This window comes from Tachyglossus aculeatus, chromosome 24, assembly GCF_015852505.1.
Source record: "Tachyglossus aculeatus isolate mTacAcu1 chromosome 24, mTacAcu1.pri, whole genome shotgun sequence".
Taxonomy (NCBI): domain Eukaryota; kingdom Metazoa; phylum Chordata; class Mammalia; order Monotremata; family Tachyglossidae; genus Tachyglossus; species Tachyglossus aculeatus.
The window spans coordinates 28,048,033-28,069,603 of record NC_052089.1 but is presented as its reverse complement, the minus strand read 5'-3'; the positions used below and the strand labels follow the sequence as shown (position 1 = coordinate 28,069,603).

General features: G+C 54.0%; 1 protein-coding gene across 2 annotated transcripts in view; it reads left to right on the top strand.

Annotated features, from left to right (window-relative positions):
- Positions 1-343: 343 nt before the first annotated feature.
- LOC119945079 (amyloid beta precursor protein) overlaps positions 344-21,571 on the top strand; it is a 49,371-nt gene continuing 28,143 nt past the window's right edge. For both annotated transcript variants that reach the window (XM_038766095.1, XM_038766094.1), the window contains exons 1-3: positions 344-445; positions 16,688-16,855; positions 21,422-21,551. In XM_038766095.1, coding sequence (XP_038622023.1) covers positions 386-445; positions 16,688-16,855; positions 21,422-21,551 — 358 coding nt within the window. In that variant the 5' untranslated portion in view covers positions 344-385. The remainder of the gene's footprint in view (positions 446-16,687; positions 16,856-21,421; positions 21,552-21,571) is intronic.

Genomic DNA, 21,571 nt, shown 5'->3' with positions numbered 1-21,571 from the left:
TGCGGAGCGCTTAGTCCAGGGCCTTGCCCAATGTGTGGGGGTGGGGATGGGAGGGATGGTTTGGGGGGGTCGTGGGGTGGGGGTGGGGGGCTCTGTTTCTGGGTGTGTCCGGCGGGAGGGGGCCGAGGGAGCCACGTGGGCCGAGGGGGGCGAGGCGCTCCTGGGGCCGGCGGGCCATTGGTCAGCTGACTCCCCCCCCCCCCCCGGGCTCCTCCTCCTCCATCCTTCCTTCCCTCCTCCCTCCATCCCGCTTCCCTCCTGCTCCTGCGGCCAGGAAGCAGCCCGGCCCTCGGAGGTCCAGCCCAGGCCCCCCCGGGGGAGGAGGAGGAGGAGGAGCAGCCCCCCACCCGGAGCCCCCCGGAGCCCCCACCCCCCCAGACCCGGGATGCTGTCGGTGCTGTGGTTGCTGTGGTCGCTGGCCTGCCGCCCGGCGGGGGCCCTGGAGGTGAGGGGCCGGCGGGGGGTGGGGGGCTGGGGGGCTCCGGCCCCCCTCCCCACCTTTGGGACGGAGATGAGGGTGGGTGGGCCCGACAGAGAGCCCCCCAGTCCCCCCCACCCCCCCAGCCCCGTTCCCCTGGGCCCCGGGGGTCTGTGGGGGCAGACGGGGGGTCCCCGGGGGTTTGTGTGGGCAGGGGGTCCCCGGGGGTGGGGGGCGCCGGCAGGCGGAGCGGGAGGGAGCGGTAGAAGGGGCGAAGATGGCGCCTCTGCAGTGCAGCACAGAAAACCGTGGCAGGCAGGGCAGGCAGCCCGCCCCCTCCCCTCCCCTCCCCTCCCCTCCCCTCCCCTCCCCTCCCCTCCCCTCCCCTCCTCCCCTGGACGCCTCCCCTTCCCCCGACCCCGGGGTCCTGGCGGTTTGGGGGGTCCCCTCCCTCCCGCCTTCCTCTTTAACCTCCTCTCTCTGCCCCCCATCTCCTTCCCTTTCCCCCCCGCGATGGTCCTCCCATTTTCTCCCCCTCGGGGTCCCTGCGCTTTGGGGGGGGCCCGGCCCCCCCTCCCTCCCTCCCTCTCTTCCTCTTTAACCTCCTCTCTCTGCCCCCCCCCCCCCCGCCCATCTCCTTCCCTTGACGCCTTCCCCCCCGGGGTCCCTGTGTTTTTTGGGGGGCCGGGCCCCCCCCACCCGACTCCCTTCTCCGCCTCCCTTCTCCGCCTCCCCCCCTCTCTTTGCCCCCCTTCCCTCGGCACCGTCCCCTCCCCCCCCCGGGGTCTCTGTGTTTTTTGGGGGGTTCCCGGCGCCCCATCCTCTCCCCCCCACCAGCCCACCCCCTCCCTTTCCCCCCGCCCGCCCGCGATCTCCTTCCCTTGACGCCTTCCCCTCCCTTTTCTCTCCGCCCCCGCCCCCCGAAGTCCCTGCGTTTTGTGGGGGGCCCTTCCCCCCATCCCCTTCGCCCGCCCCCTTCTCCGCCTCCCCCCCCCCTTTGTCCCCCTCTCCTTCCCCCCCTTCTCCCGCCGGGTGTCTGCAGTTTTGGGGGGTTCCCGGCTCCCCATCCCCTCCCCCCACTCCCAGCCCACCCCCCCCTTTGCCCCCCCATCTCCTTCCCTTGACGCCTCCCCTTCCCCTTCCCCTCCCCAGGGGTCCGGCCCCCCATCCCCTCCCTCTCCCTCCTCCTCCTTAACCTCCTCTCTTTGCCCCCCATCTCCTTCCCTTGATGCCTTCCCCCCGGGGTCCCCCCATTTTCTCCCCCCCCGGGTCCCTGCGTTTTTTGGGGGGCCCCCGCACTCCCCTCTTTTATTCCCCCCTCTCCTTCCCTTGGCGCCTTCCCCTCCTCTTCCCCTCCTCTTCCCCCCCCCCCGAGGGGGGTCCCTGAGTTTTTTGGGGTCCCGGTTCCCCATCCCCTCCCCCCCCCACCCCATCTTCCCCTCTCTTTGCCCTCCCTCTCCTTCCCTTGGCGCTTTCCCCCCTCATCCCCCCCCTCGGGGATCCCTGCATTTTGGGGGGGTCCCGGCTCCCCATCATCCCCTCCCCCCACCTTCCCCCCTCTCTCTCTCTCTCTTTGCCCCCCCCCTCCTTCCCTTGGCGCCTTCCCCACCTCTTCCCCCCCCCCCCGGGGGTCCCTGAATTTTTGAGGGGTCCCGGCTCCCCATCCCCTCCCCCTCTCTCACCCCACCTTCCCCTCTCTTTGCCCTCCCTCTCCTTCCCTTGGTGCTTTCCCCCCTCACCGCCCCCGGGGGTCCCTGCATTTTGAGGGGGTCCCGGCTCCCCATCACCCCCCCTTTCCCCTCTCTCTCTCTCTTTGCCCTCCTTCTCCTTCCCTTGGCACCTTCCCCCACCTTTGTACCCCGCCCACTCCCAGGCCCCTGTTTTCTGGGGGGGGACCCGCCCCCCCCTCAGCCCACCCCCTCCCCCTCTCTCTTTGCCCCCCAGTTCGGTGGAGAGGGGCGCCCCCTCCCCTTATTCCCCATCCCCTCCCTTTCCTCCTCCACCCCTTGGGGTGGGGCTGGGGGTCCCAGGAGACCCTCTCTCGTCCCCCCAGTATAGTGCTGGGGTTCCGTTGCAGATTGATCTCCTGGGTCCCCGGGGCGGTGGGGTGGGGGTGGGGGGTCTGCTCAGCCCCCTCCTCGCCCCCTCCCTTCCCGAGATTGGTTGTTGGGGGGGTGGGGGGCCCTGCGGTCAGCACCCACTGAGCCCAGGGCCCGCTGGGCCTTTCTAAGGGGCAGGGGAGGGGGTTGCCAGTGGCCAGAGCTGCCAGTGGCCAGTGGTTTCCAGTGGCTAGAGCTGCCAGTGGTTTCCAGTGGCCAGAGCTGCCAGTGGCCAGTGGTTTCCAGTGGCCAGAGCTGCCAGTGGCCAGTGGTTTCCAGTGGCCAGGGCTGGGGGAGCTCTGCAGCCCCCTGACCCCCGCTGGTCAACAAGGGCGCCCGGAGTTTGGTTACCCCAACAGGAGGGCTGTCAATCAATCAATCAATCAATCGTATTTATTGAGCGCTTACTGTGTGCCAAGCACTGTACTAAGCGCTTGGGAAGTACAAGTTGGCAACATATGGGGCAACAATGGGGGCTGGGTGCCCAATGGAAGCTGGAGGGGGGGCTCTCTATCTGAGGGAGGGTCCCCTGGGTGTGGGTGCCCAGTGGAAGCTGGAGGGGGGCTCTCTATCTGAGGGGGGGGGTCCCCAGCCTATCAGTTAAGCCCTTTCTCCTTTCTCCAGGGCCTGGGGAATCCTTCCCTGCAGATGGAGCTGAGAGGAGCCTTAATTGGGGCTGGGGGCGGCTTGGCCTCCGGATTGGCTTCACTCTTACAATTCCGCCGGGATCCAGAACCGGGATCCAAGATACGAGGGGGAGGTTTCTGAGCGTTTGCTCGGGTGGGCTTATTGAGGTCAGGGGTGTATTTGGGGGTGGGGGCTGTCTGAGAGGGGGGAATGTGCCCTGGGGGGGACGGGCTGTCAGGTGTGTGATTGGGTAAGTGTGTCTGGGTGGGATATCCGTGTGTGTGTGTTTGGGGGGGTGTCTGGATAGTGGGTTGGGGGGTGGTGTCAGTCTTTTCCCCTTCCTCTCTGGGGATGCCTGGAAGAGGCAGGAATTGGTGCATGGAAGCTTCCAGCTCTTGCTGTGGGTGGAGGGCTCAGAGGGAGCAGATTCCCAGCCATAAACCCCGAGGCAGATATTGGGGGGGCGGGAAGGAGTCCTGTGGTCATCGCAGCGGTCACTCCCCGTGTTGGGCAGCGGGTCCCTGAAGGTTTGACCGCAAAGACCAGAGCCAGAATGGGGTGAAAGGTTCCTTCCGGCTAACAGGGGAAATTATTTCTGGTTGTGGGATTTTTGGGGGGAATTTAGGCTCCCCCAGACCCTACTGACACCCCCTTAGACCCTACCCCTCGTCTCTCCAGGGTGCCCCCCTCTTCCCTCCTGTCCCCACCCTCCCCCATTTCCTGCTACTGGATCCAGTCTGAGCAGCTCTAAGGCTACAAGAAAACATCTTCCCCTGCTTTTGGGGTACCCAGTGCTTTGGAGAGGCCGCTTGGGGTGGGGGGGGATCCTATCCCCCCCACCCCTGTTTTGGCAACGAAGCCACTTAGACGGACAAGGTCAGATTTTTCCAGAGAGCTCACCTCTCTGTCCTAATTCTCATGCAAGCAGAGGAAAAGAAGGCGAGATTCTTTGGGGAAATCAGAATTTTCAGGAAAAATGGGAGTGGCAGGAGTGGGAGGGGGAGATGACGGGGATGTCTGGATCAGGGAGGGAGAGTCCGGGGGTGGGAGGGTCTGCTAGATCATTGGGGGAGAGTCAGGGATGGACAGGGGAGAGTCGGGGGTGTGGGGTGGTCCGTGCTGGGTCAGTGGGGGAGAGTCGGGGGTTGGAGGGTCTGTGGTGGATCACTGAAAAGAATCAGGGGGTTAAATAATAATAATAATAATGATGGTATTTTTTAAGCGCTTACTATGTGCAAAGCACTGTTCTAAGCACTGGGGGGGATACAAGGCGATCAGGATGTCCCACGTGGGGCTCACAGTCTTAATCCCCATTTTCCAGATGAGGGAACTGAGGCCCAGAGAAGTGAAGTGACTTGCCCAGAGTCACACAGCTGACAATTGGCGGAGCCGGGATTTGAACCTCTGACTCCAAAGCCCGGGCTCTTTCCACTGAGCCACACTGCTTCTCCAGTTGTCCCCGATGGGTCGGTGGGGGAGAGTTGGGGTGGTGGGTGGTGGGCATCATGTTGGGTAGGGACTGTCTCTATATGTTGCCAGCTGGTACTTCCCAAGCGCTTAGTACAGTGCTCTGCACATAGTAAGCGCTCAATAAATACGATTGAATGAATGAATGAACAAACGTGGTCATCCCAGGGCCCGGGCTGCCGTCAGAGACGGTCCTATAGGGAGTTGGGGTCTGGGGGTCTGGGGGCAGGATGGCCTCACTCCAGGGCTTCCATTACGAAGGCTCCCAATGGGGATCCTGGAGTGACACTTCCCCGTCAGCCGGGCCCCAACACGCAGAGCGTCACCCATAGCGGGACCCTGGTGCTCGGGCCCTCCGACCATCTCTCCGTTCCTCAGAAATGGGGAAACTGAGGGGGCGAGGCTGGGGGGGGGGCGGCGGGGGTGCTGCGAGCATTTGGGAAGGAGAAAATCCGTGTTCCCAAACCAGCTTCCCCAGCTGTTCCTCAGGCCAATCCTGGGAAACAAATAGAGAACCAGCGTGGCTCAGTGGAAAGAGCCCGGGCTTTGGAGTCAGAGGTCATGGGTTCAAATGCCGGCTCCGCCAGTTGTCAGCTGTGTGACTTTGGGCAATTCACTTCACTTCTCTGGGCCTCAGTTACCTCATCTGCGAAATGGAGATTAAAACTGTGAGCCCCCGTGGGACAACCTGATCACCTTGTAAGCTCCCCAGCGCTTAGAACAGTGCTTTGCACATAGTAAATGCTTAATAAATGCCATAAAAAAAAATTCAAGGCCAGGGGGAGGGGGCAGCTCTCTGACTCGTTCCCTCTGACCCCCATATCTCACCCTCCGCCCCGTCTCTCCCTCCACCCTGTCTCTCCCTCTGCCCCATGTCTCTCCCTCTGCCCCATGTCTCTCCCTCTGCCCCGTGTCTCCCCCTCAGACCCCTATGTCTCTTCTGCCCTCCATCTCTGTCTCTCTCTCCCTCCTATCTCTCTTGGTCTCTGTCTCTCCCTCGCTTTGAAGTTGGCCTCTGCATCAGACTTCTGAAGCGAATTCCATTTCCAGAAGCTGCCAATGCGAAGCCATCGTCCCCCCCGACGTTTATATCGTCCTCTCCCAAGCGCTTAGTACAGAGCTCTGCGTACAGCAAGCGCTCAATAAATACGATTGAATTTAAGGGTCCAGGAGACTTGTGCCATTCCTATATCCTTGTCCGTCTCCCCTCTGCAGGGGGGCCGGCAGAGGTGCCGGAAAGATGGAGGGTGGGAGTCGCAGCAGACGTGGATCAGGGATAGCATTGGATTTATTTTTATTGTAATATTGTACTCTCCTAAATGCTTACTGCAGTGCTTTGCACACAGTAAGCGCTCAATAAATACAGTGGAATGGATGAGGGTGAGGATGTTGATGGTGGCGGTATCAAAGTGCTTAATAATAATAATAAAACTGCTATTTGTTAAGTGCTTACTATTGGCTCAGTGGAAAGAGCACGGGCTTTGGAGTCACAGGTCACGGGTTCAAATCCCGGCTCCGCCAATTCATTCATTCAATCGTATTTATTGAGCCAATTAGCTGTGTGACTTTGGGCAAGTCACTTAACTTCCCTGGGCCTCAGTTACCTCATATGTAAAATGGGGATGAAGACTGTGAGCCCCCTGTGGCACAACCTGATCGCCTTGTAACCTCCCCAGCGCTTAGAACAGTGCTTTGCACATATTAAGTGCTTAATAAATGCCATCATTATTATTATTATTATTATTACTATGTGCCTGGCACTGTTCTAAGCCCTGGGAAGGTTGCAAGCTAGTCGGTGTGGATACGGTCCCTGTCCCACATCGGATTCACAGTCTTAATCTTGTGTATACCCCAGCACTTAGTACAGTGCCTGGCACGTAGTAAGCACTCAACAAATACCACAATTGAATTCCCATTTTGCAGATGAGGTGAATGGCTCAAAGACGTGAAATAACTTGCCCAAGGTCACCCAGCAGACAAGGGGCAGAGCCGGGATGAGAACCCAGGGGCTTCCGACTCTCAGGCCCGGGCTCTAGCCGCTAGATTATGCGGCTTACTGTGTGCTAAACGCTGCTCCATTGCCGGGATGGACACAGATGGTCAGGTTGGACACGGTCCCCGTCCCTCACGGGGTTCACCGTCCAATTAGAACAGCAGAAGATTCAAAAGGGCAGTATGGTCTAGTAGTTAGAGCCTGGGCCCCGGGGGTCAGAAGGACCTAGGTTCATTCATTCAGTCATATTTATTGAGCGCTTACTGTGTGCAGAGCTTGGGAAGTACAAGTTGGCAACAGATAAGAGACGGTCCCTACCCACCAACGGGCTCACAGTCTAGAAGGGGGAGACAGATGACAAAACAAAATATGTGAACAGGTGTCAAGTCATCAGAATAAATAGAAATAAAGCTAGATGCACATCATTAACAGAATAAATAGAATAGTAGATATGTCCAAGCAAAATAAATAGAGTAATAAATCTGTACAAACATATATACAGGTGCTGTGGAGAGGGGAAGGAGGTAGGGTGGGGGGGGATGGGGAGGAGAAGAGGAAAAAGGGGGCTCAGTCTGGGTTCTAGTCTCGGCTCCGCTGCTGGTCTCCTGTGTGACCTTGGGTAAGTCACTTCTCTGGACCTCTGTTCCCTCATCTGTGAAATGGGGATTAAGACTGTGAGCCCCATGTGAGACAGGGACTGGTGCTTGGCGTAATAATAATAATGGCATTTATTAAGCGCTTACTATGTGCAAAGCACTGTTCTAAGCACCGGGGGCGGGGGGGTGTTACAAGGTGATCAGGTTGTTCCACATGGAGCTCGCACTCTTACTCCCCATTTTACAGATGAGCTAAATGAGGCTCAGAGAAGTGAAGTGACTTGCCCAAAGTCACACAGCTGACAAGTGGCGGGGTCAGGATTTGAACCCATGACTCCAAAACCCGTGCTCTTTCCACTGAGCCACGCTGCTTATTTGTTATTATTGTGTAATTGTTATTGTTATTTGTTATTGCTATTGTGGTGTTATGTGTCAGTTGTTAAGCACTTACTACGTGCCAGGCATTGTACCAAATACTGGGGTAGATACAAACAAACGAGGTTGGATGCAGTCCCTGTCCCACATGGGGCTTCCAGTCTTGATCCCCATTTTACAGATGAGGAAACTGAGGCCCAGAGAAATGAAATGGCTTGTCCAAAGGCATACAGCAGATAAGCGGCCGAGCCAGGATTAACAATAATAATAATAATAATGATGGTATTTATTGAGCATTTACTATGTGCCAGGCACTAGACTAAGCGCTGGGATGAATACAAGCAAATTGGGTTGGACACTGTCCCTGTCCCATGTGGGGCTCACAGTCTCAATCCCCATTCTACAGGTGAGGGAAGTGAGGCCCAGAGAACTGAAATGATTTACCCAAGGTCACACAGCACATAAGTGGCGGAGCTGGGATTAGAAACCAGATAGGTGCTCAGCACACAGTTGGCCCTCAGATTCTAGCAGTGATGATGAGAACATTTTATAAAAAAGGATCTATACCTGGTACCAATGGTAATGTTTATTTTTCCTGAGGACAGTGGAACTGCCTTTCCCTCTGTAGGGCCAGGGGTCTCACGTCAGGATGGGAGGGGGGTCCCCTCCACTGACTCTTTTGTGTTTCCCTGCTCATGCAAACAACTCCCCATTCCTGGCCCCAGCTCACGTGAAAAGGGGTACAGTTTTGCCCCAAGAGAGTCGGGGACCATGAGATGCTGGATTATCCGTGGGTTTGGATTATCTGCAGTGCCCGCCCCAATAATAGCTGTGGTAGTTGTTAAGCGCTTACTGTGTGCCAGGCAGTGTATTTAAGCGCTGGAGTGGATACAAGCTAATCGGGCTGGACACGGTCCCTGCCCCAGTGTGGCCGAGTGGAAAGAGTCCGGGCCTGAAAGTCAGAGGACCCGGGTTCTATTTCCAGCTCCACCACTTGCCTGCTGTGTGACCCCTTCACTTGTCGGGGCCTCAGTTCCCTCATCTGTAAAATGGGGATTCAATCCCTGTTCTTGTGAGCTCAAGGTGGGACAAGGACTGTGTCCAACCTGATGATCGTATGTCTTCTCCAGTGATTAGAACCATTCTTGGCACGTAGTAAGCGCTTAACAAATACCCTAATTATTATTCTTCTTTTCTTCTCCTTCTCCTTCTCTTTTTCCTCTTCTTCTTCTCCTCCTCCCCTCGGTTCTAAGGGCTTCTGTGCCTGATGGTTCATGCTACATTAGTGGGGGCGTCTGATGAAGAGGGGAGAGTCAGGGTGTTGGATAGTTGATTCTGGACCATGGAGGAGAGTCAAGGTGTTGAAAAGACCCTGCTGGGTCACTGGGGGAGGGTCAGGGGTGTTGGATGCCACTGTTGGATAGGGACTGTCTCTATATGTTGCCAACTTATACTTCCCAAGCGCTTAGTACAGTGCTGTGCACACAGTAAGCGCTCAAAATATACAATTGATTGATTGGATGGTCCTTGCTGGCTCACTGGCGAGCACAAGGGATGGAGAGAAGAGAGTCAGGGGTGTTGGGTGGTCCTTGCTAGGTCACTGGGGAAGAGGCAGGGATGTGGGATGGTCTGTCCTGGGTCACGGGGAGAGAGGGATGGAGAGAGGAGAGTCGGAAGTGTGGAATGGTCCGTTTTGGGTCATTGGGGAAGTCAGGGATGGAGGGGGCGAGTCAGGGATGTTGGCTGGTCCGTGCTGGGTCACTGGAGGACAGTCAGGGATGGACAGGGGAGAGGCAGAGGTGTTGGAGGGTCTGTTTTGGATCATTGGGGGAGAGTCAGGGATAATAATAATAATAATAATGGCATTTATTAAGCGCTTACTATGTGCAAAGCACTGCCTTAAGGGATGGGGAGGGGAGAGTCAGAGGAGTGGGATGGTCCGTGCTGGCTCCCTGGGGGACAGTCAGTCAGGGAGGGAGAGGGGAGAGTCAGAGATGTGGGCTGGACGGGGCTGGGCCGGGCAAGTCCTGCGGCTGCTCCCCTGGAGTGACCACCCGGGAGGTCTCGCGAGTGGCCTGCGAGTCAGAAGGTCCTGGGTTCTAATCCTGGCTCCGCCCTGCATCTGTTTTGTGAACTTGGGCAAATCACTTCACTTCTTTATGCCTCAGTTACCCCAATATAAAATGGGGATCGAGAATGTAAGCCTCCTGTGGGTCAGGGAGTGTGTCCAAACCGATTAGCTTGTATCCACTCATCATCATCATCAATCGTATTTATTGAGCGCTTACTATGTGCAGAGCACTGTACTAAGCGCTTGGGAAGTACAAATTGGCAGCATATAGAGACAGTCCCTACCCAACAGTGGGCTCACAGTCTAAAAGAACTCCAGCGCTTAGTACAGTGGCTGGCACATGGTAAGCGCTAAACAAATACAATAATGATAATAATAATCTGGCAGGGGGTACATTCCAGTGGAGAGAAGTACGTGGCAAACTCCCCCCACCCCACCATTTATGGTGCATATTTCAGATTTGTGTTCAAGTATTTTATGAAACTATGGTATTGTCTTCTCCCAAACGCTTAGTATAGTTTTCTGCACAGAGTAAGTGTTCAATAAATATCATTGATTAATTGATAGGTTGTTTGACTTGTCCCAGTTAGTCGTCAGTGAAGTGACCCAACACCCGATACGTAGTACTGCCTTTCTGGGCCTGTATTTCTCTTCAGTCAGTCAATATTATTTATTATAATAATAATGATGGCATTTGTTGAGCGCTTACTATATGCGAAGCACTGTTCTAAGCGCTGGGGGGGGGGGGAATACAAGGTGATCAGGTTGTCCCACGTGGGGCTCACAGTCTTCATCCCCATTTTACAGATGAGGGAACTGAGGCCCAGAGAAGTTAAGTGACTTGCCCAAGGTCACACAGCTGACAAGTGGCGGAGCTGGGATTAGAACCCATGACCTCTGACTCCAAAGCCCGTGCTCTTTCCACTGAGCCACGCTGCTTCTTTTTGTGTGCAGAGCACTGTACTAAGCGCTTGGGAGAGTACAATTCAACATTAAAGAGACACATTCCCTGCCCACAATGAGCTTACAGTCTTCTCTTCCATTCATTCACTCACTTGTGTTTATTTATTAACTGGAACAAGTCAAACAATCTATCAATTAATCGATGATATTTATTGAACACTTTGTGCAGAAAACTATACTAAGCGTTTGGGAGAAGACAATACCGTAGTTTCATATGATATTCCCGACTCCCAGCCCTGTCCCAGAGGACACTGGGGGTTTGGCTTGTAGTCCCCCTAAGTAATAATAATAATAACCCGTGGTACCTAAGCACTTATTGTGCCGAGCACTGTTCTAAGTGCTGGGGTAATAATAATAACAATAATAATAATAATAGTGGATTTTATTAAGCGCTTACTATGTGCAAAGCACTGTTCTAATCACTGGAGAGGTTACAAAGTGATCAGGTTGTCCCACAGGGGGCTCACAGTCTTAAACCCCATTTTACAGATGGGGTAACTGAGGCACAGAGAAGTGAAGTGACTTGCCCAAAGTCACACAGCTGACAGAGCATTGGACTGAGCACCCAGGCTGGCCCTGACCAGAGCCTCAGAGGTGTGGGTTGAGTGCTGTTGTGTCGTCCGGCGAGATGTCTGTATCCAGGGGAGCTGGGTCGACACAAAACCTGGAAGTGTCTGTGCACATGCGTGTGTGTTTGTGTTTGTGTGTGTGTCAGTGGCCCAGATGACCTGGTCGTGCCTGGCGGCCCCGGCCCCAGCACTGAGTCACCGTTGGCCGACTTTGCCGCTCAGTCAATGCCCCTGGAGACGGACCGATCGGGGTCAAGAGACAGTCATCCCAGAGGTCCAGGGGGCTGGTAACCGGGATCATCATCAATCGTATTTATTGAGCGCTTACTGTGTGCAGAGCACTGTACTAAGCACTTGGGAAGTACAAGTTGGCAGCATATAGAGACAGTCCCTACCCAACAGTGGGCTCACAGTCTAAAAGGGGGAGACAGAGAACAAAACCAAACATACTAACAAAATAAAATAAATAGAATAGATATGTACAAGTAAAATTAATAAATAGAGTAATAAATATGTACAAACATATATACATATAAACAGGTGCTGTGGGGAAGGGAAGGAGGTAAGATGGGGGGGATGGAGAGGGGGACGAGGGGGAGAGGAAGGAAGGGGCTCAGTCTGGGAAGGCCTCCTGGAGGAGGTGAGCTCTCAGTAGGGCCTTGAAGGGAGGAAGAGAACTAGCTTGGCGGATGGGCAGAGGGAGGGCATTCCAGGCCCGGGGGGATGACGGGGGCCGGGGGTCGATGGCGGGACAGGCGAGAACGAGGTATACTCCTCCCCGGCCGGGCGAGGGTCGGGATTTCTCCCCCGCCGTCCCCTTCCCGAGGAAGCATTTCTAGAGTGGACGGGGGTCTTGGGCCTGGGCCCGGCTGAGGGTCTGCTTGAGGGTGGCCCGTCCCTCCCCACTTCCTCCCCTACCACCCCTCTTCTCAGGCGCGGGCAGCCCCAGCGCGGGTACGGCCACCCCAAGTCCACCTCCCTGAGCCCATAGGCCGGGAACTCCGGCCAGTACATCAATCAATCAATCAACCATATTTATTGAGCACTTACTGTGTGCAGAGCGCTGTACTAAGCGCTTGGGAAGTACAAGTTGGCAACATATAGAGACAGTCCCTACCCAACAGTGGGCTCACAGTACATTGATTGGTGGTTCCTTTCCAGCCTCCTGGGGAGGGCTTTTCTAGACTGTGAGCCCACTGTTGGGTAGGGACTGTCTCTATATGTTGCCAACTTGTACTTCCTAAGCGCTTAGTACAGTGCTCTGCACACAGTAAGCGCTCAATAACTACGATTGATTGCTTTTCTTGCCTGGTTGCACTTGCTGTGCCCACTCGGGCCCATGGAGGGGTCGGGGGTGGTCTCGGGGCAACGGCCCCTTGACTCTCTCTAGTCATTTTCAACCACAGAATGGGTCTTGCGGACTTCCTGTGTGCTGGGGTTAGGGGGATAATAGTTCCGGTGGCAATAATGACGAGAGGGAGAGAGCGAGGAGGCCAACACAGACAAAAGTTTTGTTGGGCAGAGTGTGAGCAAAGCAGGTAATGGAAGGCGCAATCGGGCGTCCAGTACATGGGCATAGGGGACGCCGGTTCCGGCCACGTGGTGCTGCAGAATCAGGCCAGCCCCCACGTCCCGTCCTTCATCCTTCCACTCCCCACTTCCAGCCCTGTCCCAGAGGACACTGGGGGTTTGGCTTGTAATCCCCCTAAGTAATAATAATAATAATAATAATAATAATAATAATAATAACCTGTGGTACCTAAGCATTTACTGTGCCGAGCACTGTTCTAAGTGCTGGGGTAATAATAATAATATTTATGATGCTTACTATGTGCAAAGCACTGTTCAAAGCACTGGAGAGGTTACAGAGTGATCAGGTTGTCCCACAGGGGGCTCACAGTCTTAATCCCCATTTTACAGATGGGGTAAGTGAGGCACAGAGAAGTTGTCACTTGCCCAAATTCACATAGCTGACAACTGGCAGAGCCGGGATTTGAACCCATGATCTCTGACCCCAAAGCCCGGGCTCTTTCCACTGAGCCACGCTGCTTCTCTATATAAGCTAATCAGGTTGGACTCAGTCCCTGTCCCACATGGGGCTCACACTCTTATCCCCATTTTACCGATGAGGGAACTGAGGCACAGAAAAGATAAGTCACTTGCCCAAGGTCATGTAGAAGATGTGGTGGAGCTGGGATTAGAACTCAGGCCTGGGGTCTATCCACTAATAATAATAATAATGGCATTTATTAAGCACTTACTATGTGCAAAGCACTGTTCTAAGTACTGGGGAGGTTACAAGGTGATCAGGTTGTCCCATGTGGGGTTCACAGTCTTAATCCCCTTTTTACAGATGAGGTCACTGAGGCCCAGAGAAGTGAAGTGACTTGCCCAAAGTCACACAGCTGACAGTTGGCGGAGCCAGGATTTGAACCCACGACCTCGGACTCCAAAGCCCGGGCTCTTTCCACTGAGCCATGCTGCTTCTCCTGTTACTTCCAGGGCATTTTTTGGCCAGACCCCTCCTCTACCCCCACCTCTTCTTCCTCCTCCCCGACTCCTGGATTGGCCTGGCGCCGTCCAATCGATCGTATTTATTGAGCGCTTACTGCGTGTGGAGTGCTGTACTAAGTGCTTGGGAGAGGACAACGTAATAGATTTGGTAGCCACATTCCCAGCCCCGACGAGCTCACGATTTCATGATGAGAGAGAGAGAGAGAGAGAGAGACCAAAGACAGAGACCCCATCCACAGAAGCTTTTTCCACCCTCCTCCGGCCAATAAACCTCCACTATCACAAGCTAAGTGCGGCTATTACACAGCCCTGCATGTGTAATAACCCGCGGTCTCCAAGGACCGGATCTGGGTGCAGACTATGGAAGGCCCAGACATTTGTGCTTGGGATTTGAATACCATTTACTTGAGTTTGCACACCATCTGCGTATGCCGGCCAGCTGGGCGGCTATTCCGGCTATTCCGAGGGGTCACCATCCCCTCTCCTCTCATTCATTCATTCATTCAATCATCTTTATTGAGCGCTTACTGTGTGCAGAGCACTGTACTAAGCGCTTGGGAAGTCCAAGTTGGCAGCATAGAGAGACGGTCCCTACCCAGCAGTGGGCTCACAGTCTAGAAGGGGGAGACAGAGAACAAAACAAGACATATTAACACAATAAAATAAATAGAATAAATATGCACAAATAAAATAGAGTAATAAAGTCGTACAAACATATATACATATATACAGGTGCTGTGGGGAGGGGAAGGAGGTAAGGAGGGGGCTCAGTCTCTCCCTCTGCCCCCCGGCAATCTCCCTGCCTGCTGCGATTGCCATGATGCTAAGAATAATAATGAGAAGCAGCGTGGCCTAGTTAATAGAGCCCAGGACTGGGAGTCGGAAGGAACTGTTTTTTTTTTTTTTTGATGGCATTTATTGAGCACTTACTATGTGCAAAGCACTGTTCTAAGTACTGGGGGAGGTTACAAGGTGATCAGGTTGTCCCACGGGGGGCTTCCGGTCTTAATCCCCATTTTATAGATGAGGGAACTGAGGCACAGAGAAGTGAAGTGACCTGCTCAAAGTCACCCAGCTGACAAGTGGCAGAGCCGGGATACGAACCCATGACCCCTGACTCCAAAGCCCGGGCTCTTTCCACTGAGCCACGCTGATTCTAGTCCCGGCTCCGCCACTTGTCTGCTGTGTGACCTTGGGCAAGTCACTCCATTCGTTCATTCAATCGTATTTATTGAGCGCTTACTGTGTGCAGAGCACTGTACTAAGCGCTTGGGAAGTTCAAGTTGGCAACATATAGAGACGGTCCCTACCCAACAGCGGGCTCACAGTCTAGAAGGGGGAGACAGACAACAAAACAAAACATATTAACAAAATAGAATAAATATGTACAAGTAAAATAGAGTAATAAATATGTACTAACATATATACAGGTGCTGTGGGGAGGGGAAGGAGGTGAGGCGGGGGGGATGGAGAGGGGGAGAGGAAGCTCTGGGCCTCAGTTCCCTCCTCTGCACAATGGGGATGAAGAGTGTGAACTCCATGTGGGACGGGGACTGTGTCCAACCTGATTAGCATTTATAATAATAATGGTATTTGTTAAGCGCCTACTATGTGCCAAGCACTGTTCTAAGCACTGGGGCACTGTTCTAACTGCTTGTATCTTGTAACCTTGTAACCTCCCCAGCGCTTTTAGTGCTTTGCACATAGTAAGCGCTTAATAAATGCCATTATTATTATTATTATTATTATTATTATTATTATTATTGTATCTGCCCCAGTGCTTAGTATAGTGCCTGGCACATAAGTGCTTTAGCAAATACCATGGAAAAAAAATGAAAATAATGATGATTACTGTGGAATCAAGGGGCAGGAGATGGGGGCTTGGGCAAAGAAGAACAGGAAGGAAAATGGCCTCAGGGGTCTTGGGTCTTTCCAAGGGGTTAAGGTGGGAAGGGTTTAGTCGGGAGGTGTGAACAACGATGCCTTGTGTGTTACTTGGGGTTGAGGATTTTAATACTACTAACCACAATAATAAAATGATAATGGAGAGAGGGTGCGGCGGAGATGGTCCGTGACTCTGGTGGAGCTGTCAGTGCGGTGAGGCGCATTCAGGAGGAGGAGCAGGAGCGATGGAGACAAAATAAGGAAAGGACCTCATGGTGTGGCACGACAGCAGAGCCGGGAGTGGTGTGTATGTGTGTGCGTGTGTGTATAAATATCTTTGTGTGTGTGTTTGTGATCCCCCTCCTCCCCCTCTCCATCCTTCCTTCCCCACACCACCTGTATATATGTATATATGTTTGTACGGATTTATCACTCTATTTATTTGTACATCTTCATTCTATTTTATTTTGTTAATATGTTTTGTGGTCTGTCTCCCCCTTCTAGACTGTGAGCCCGCTGTTGGGTAGGGGCCGTCTCTAGATATTGCCAACTTGGACTTATAATAATAATAATGATGGCATTTATTAAGCACTTGCTATGTGCAAAGCCCTGTTCTAAGCACTGGGGAGGATACAAGGTGATCAGGTTGTCCCACGGGGGGCTCTCAGTCCTAATCCCCATTTTACCAGATGAGGTCACTGAGGCACAGAGGAGTTAAGTGACTTGCCCAAAGTCACACAGCTGACAGTTGGTGGAGCGGGATTTGAACCCATGACCTTATTTTATTTATTTATTTGAACCCATGACCTTATTTTATTTGTACATATTTATTCTATTTGTTTTATTTTGTTAATGTTTTGTTCTGTTCTCTGTCTCCCCCTTCTAGACTGTGAGCCCACCGTTGGGCAGGGACCGTCTCTAGACGTTGCCAACTTGGGCTTCCCCAGCGCTTAGCACAATGATGCTTTGTTCATTCATCGTCAATCGTATCTATTGAGCGCTTACCGCGTGCAGAGCGCTGTACTAAGCGCTCGGGAAGGTACAGTGCAACAATAAACGGTGACGTTCCTTGCCCGCGACGGACTGACGGTGGAGAGCTTTGTGCCCGCAGGTGCCCACGGATGGGAACGCGGGGCTGCTGGCCGAGCCGCAGGTGGCCATGTTCTGCGGGAAGCTCAACATGCACATGAACGTGCAGAACGGCAAGTGGGAGGCCGACCCGGCTGGCACCAAGACCTGCCTCGGCGCCAAGGAGGGCATCCTACAGTACTGCCAGGAGGTCAGTGGGCCCCCGCCGCCACCGCCGCCGGGGAGGCGAGTCCCGCCCGCCCTCGTCGCCTGCCCGGGCTCTGTGACGGGGCAGTGACCCAGCACGGACCCTCCAATAATGATAATAATAACCATGATGGCGTTGGTTAAGCGCTTACTATGTGCAAAGCACTGTTCTAAGCGCTGGGGAGGATACAACGTGATCAGATTGTCCCACGGGCTCACATCCCCATTTTACAGATGAGGTAACTGAGGCACAGAGAATAATAATAATAATGTTGGCATTTGTTGAGCGCTTTCTATGTGCAAAGCACTGTTCTATGCGCTGGGGAGGATACAACGTGATCAGATTGTCCCACGTGGGGCTGACATCCCCATTTTGCGGATGAGGTAACTGAGGCACAGAGAAGAATAATAATAATGTTGGCATTTGTTGAGCGCTTACTATGTGCAAAGCACTATTCTATAAGCGCTGGGGAGGATACAACGTGATCAGATTGTCCCACGTGGGGCTCACATCCCCATTTTACGGATGAGGTAACAGGCACAGAGAATAATAATAATAATGTTGGCATTTGTTAAGCGCTTTCTATGTGCAAAGCACTGTTCTAAGCGCTGGGGGGATACAAGGTGATCAGGTTGTCCCACATGGGGCTCACAGCCTTAATCCCCATTTTACAGATGAGGTAACAGAGGCACAGAGAATAATAATAATAATGTTGGCATTTGTTGAGCGCTTTCTATGTGCAAAGGACTGTTCTAAGCGCTGGGGAAGGTACAGCGTGATCAGATTGTCCCACGCGGGGCTCACATCCCCATTTTGCGGATGAGGTAACTGAGGCACAGAGAATAATAATAATAATAATCTTGGCATTTGTTGAGCGCTTTCTATGTGCAAAGGACTGTTCTATAAGCGCTGGGGAGGATACAACGTGATCAGATTGTCCCACGTGGGGCTCACATCCTCATTTTATAGATGAGGTAACTGAGGCACAGAGAATAATAATAATAGTGTTGGCATTTGTTGAGCGCTTACTATGTGCAGAGCACTGTTCTAAGCGCTGGGGAGGATACAACGTGATCAGATTGTCCCACGTGGGGCTCACATCCCCATTTTACAGATGAGGTAACTGAGGCACAGAGAATAATAATAATAATGTTGGCATTTGTTGAGCGCTCTCTATGTGCAAAGGACTGTTCTATAAGCGCTGGGGAGGATACAACTTGATCAGATTGTCCCACGTGGGGCTCACATCCTCATTTTACAGATGAGGTAACTGAGGCACGGAGAATAATAATAATGTTGGCGTTTGAGCGCTTTCTATGTGCAAAGCACTGTTCTAAGCGCTGGGGAGGATACAACGTGATCAGATTGTCCCACATAGGGCTCACATCCCCATTTTACGGATGAGGTAACAGGCACAGAGAATAATAATAATAATGTTGGCATTTGTTAAGCGCTTTCTATGTGCAAAGCGCTGTTCTAAGCGCTGGGGGGCTACAAGGTGATCAGGTTGTCCCACGTGGGGCTCACAGTCTTCATCCCCATTTTACAGATGAGGTAACAGAGGCACAGAGAATAATAATAATAATGTTGGCATTTGTTAAGTGCTCACTATGTGCAAAACACTGTTCTAAGCGTTGGGGGGCTACAAGGTGATCAGGTTGTCCCACGTGGGGCTCACAGTCTTCATCCCCATTTTACAGATGAGGTAACTGAGGCTCAGAGAAGTGAAGTGACTTGCCCAAGGTCACACAGCAGACGTGGCGGAGCTGGGATTCGAAAGCCCTGGCTCTTTCCACTGAGCCACGCTGCTTCTCTAAGTGAAGTGCCTTGCCCAAAGTCACACAGCGGACAATTGGCGGAGCAGGGATTTGAACCCATGACCTCTGACTCCCAAGCCCGGGCTCTTTCCACTGAGCCACACTGCTTCTCTAAGTGAAGTGCCTTGCCCAAAGTCACACAGCGGACAATTGGTGGAGCAGGGATTTGAACCCATCACCTCTGACTCCCAAGCCCGGGCTCTTTCCATTGAGCCCTGCTGCTTCTCTACCACCCCTGACTCTCCCCCCTCCTGGCTTTCCCGGCTCTGGCCCTAACGACCCCCAATCCGAGAATAGCGTTCCTTCCTGGACACTTCTCATCCGTGTCCAGTTTTCTATCCACACCCATTTCCCCTGCAGCAGTTTTTCCACCGCACAATCCCGGGAGCGCTCACTGCCCCTCGACGGGCGCGTGGTTTGGCCAAACGAGATCCCGCCGCGGCCGAGACGCAATGGGGCCGTCGCCCCGCTTCCGGCCGGAAGTGACTGGGAGAAATCCCGGCCAAGAGAACGAATTCACTTCCTTCCCGTTTGCCTCACGCCCCGGGCCGGACCCACGTCGACCGAACGGGGAAGACCCGGGCTTGACCCAGGCACATCGGTGCAAGTTTGGGGGGGTCACACCGCTCCTCTCCCCATCTCAAGACGGCTGGGAGACTGCTCCTCCAGAGGGAATTTAGTTTTCCCAAACACTGCCCTCGGAGCAAGGAATACCTTTCAGGGGATGAAGCAAACTTCCTTGTCAGCTCTGTGGGAAGGAGGGTTTTGGGGGACAGTGAGGTCGGGGAGGAGGAGGAGGGCCGATCGTGGAGCAGGGACACTCCGGAGAGAAGCAGCGTGGCTCAGTGGAAAGAGCCCGGGCTTTGGAGTCAGAGGTCGTGGGTTCGAATCCCCGCTCCACCACAAGTCTGCTGCGTGACCTTGGGCAAGTCACTTAACTCCTCTGAGCCTCAGTTCCCTCATCTGTAAAAATGGGGATTAAGACTGTGAGCCCCACATGGGACAACCTGATCACCTTGTATCCCCTCCAGCGCTTAGAACAGTGCTTTGCACATAGTAAGCGCTTAACAAATGCCATTATTATTATTATTATGGAAGTTTTTGACAAAAAAGAATCTGAGGTAAATGAATCCCTGTGGGATGGAAGTGGTTCCTCTGTACTGAGCACCACACTGGGGTAGAGGGGTTAGACACAGTTCCTGTCTCAAACGGGGCTCCTGTGGAGCAGGTTTGGAACCCCCATTTTACAGAACAGGAATGTAAGGCCCATAGAGAAAAGCAGCGTGGCTCAGTGGAAAGAGCCCGGGCTCTGGAGTCAGAGGTCATGGGTTCAAATTCCGGCTCCGCCCATTGTCAGCTGGGTGACTTTGGCCAAGTCACTTCACTTCTCTGGGCCTCAGTTCCCTCATCTGGAAAATGGGGATGAAGACTGGGAGCCCCACGTGGGGCAACCTGATCACCTTGCAACCTCCCCAGCGCTTAGAACAGTGCTTTGCACATAGTAAGCGCTTAATAAATGCCATCAAAAAAAAAAAAAAAAGAGGCCTGGAGACTCTCTCAGGGTCACACAGGAGGCAGGTGGCGGAGCTGGGATTAGAACCCACGTCCTCTCACTCCCCGGCCTGGGCTCTACCCGTTGGGCCATTTTGGAGCAGCTGGCCATCCCGGGAGTGGTGGGAAGAAGGGGGAGAATCCTGGACAAGGAGGAAGGGAAGGGAAGAGAGAGGGAGTCTGGGGGCCCGAGAGGAGGGACAGTCTTCTGCTGCTGACCTTTGACCCAGCATTTCTACTCAGGGCAGGCAGGGGATGGAGGGAGGCCGTAGCCGTGGCCCTTGGGGCCGAGAACCGGGGCAGTCTCGGCCCGGATGGCAGGTCTGCCTCTTCCTCTCTGCCTCCTCATCCTGCTCTCCACCAGAGAGGAGGCCCAAAACGGGTCAGGCCATCCTCCCCCACGGACTGGTCACCTCAGCGGGCGTCGTTGGTCACTCTTGGGATCGGGGCATCTGTACGTCCTGGCATCTGACCAGTGGTTAATACGATAATGGAGGGGTGGCTGACCGGTAGGCTGGAAATGGATCTGGAGAGATGCCCGTGCTGGTGGCTTCCTTTCCTCCGCCCCCGTGGCAGCTAATAATAATATTAATGATGGTACTTGTTAAGCACTCACTATGTGCCAAGCACTGTTCTAAGCGCTGGGGTAGATGCAAGGTAATCAGGTTGGACACAGTCCCTGTCCCACGTGGGGCTCACGGTCTCAATCCGCATTTTACAGAGGAGGTAACTGAGGCCTAGAGAAGTGAAGCGACCTCCCCAGGGGCACACAGCAGGCATTAGAGAAGCAGCGTGGCTCAGTGGAAAGAGGAGTCAGAGGTCATGTGTTCAAATCCCGCTCCGCCAATTGTCAGCTGTGTGACTTTGGGCAAGTCACTTCACTTCTCTGTGCCTCAGTTCCCTCATCCGGAAAATGGGGATTAAGACTGTGAGCCCCCCCGTGGGACAAGCTGACCGCCTTGTAACCTCCCCAGAGCTTAGAACGGTGTTTTGCACATAGTAAGCGCTTAATAAATGCCATCATTATTAGTAGTAGTAGTAGTATTTGGCAGTCCTGGCATTAGTACCCAGGCCCTTTTGACTCTCAGGCCCGGGCTCCATCCACTAGGCCTGGGCGTGGGCACGGACGCGTCCGGGGTGGACGTTGGGCAGGGGGAAACGAGGCCGACGATGTCCTCTTTCTGCCCGCGTCGTGTGCCAGGTGTACCCAGACCTGCAGATCACCAACGTGGTGGAGGCCAACCAGCCCGTGACCATCCAGAACTGGTGCAAGAAGGGACGGCGACTGTGCAGGAGTCACCCCCACATCGTCATCCCCTATCGCTGTCTGGGTCAGTGCTGGGGGGTGGGA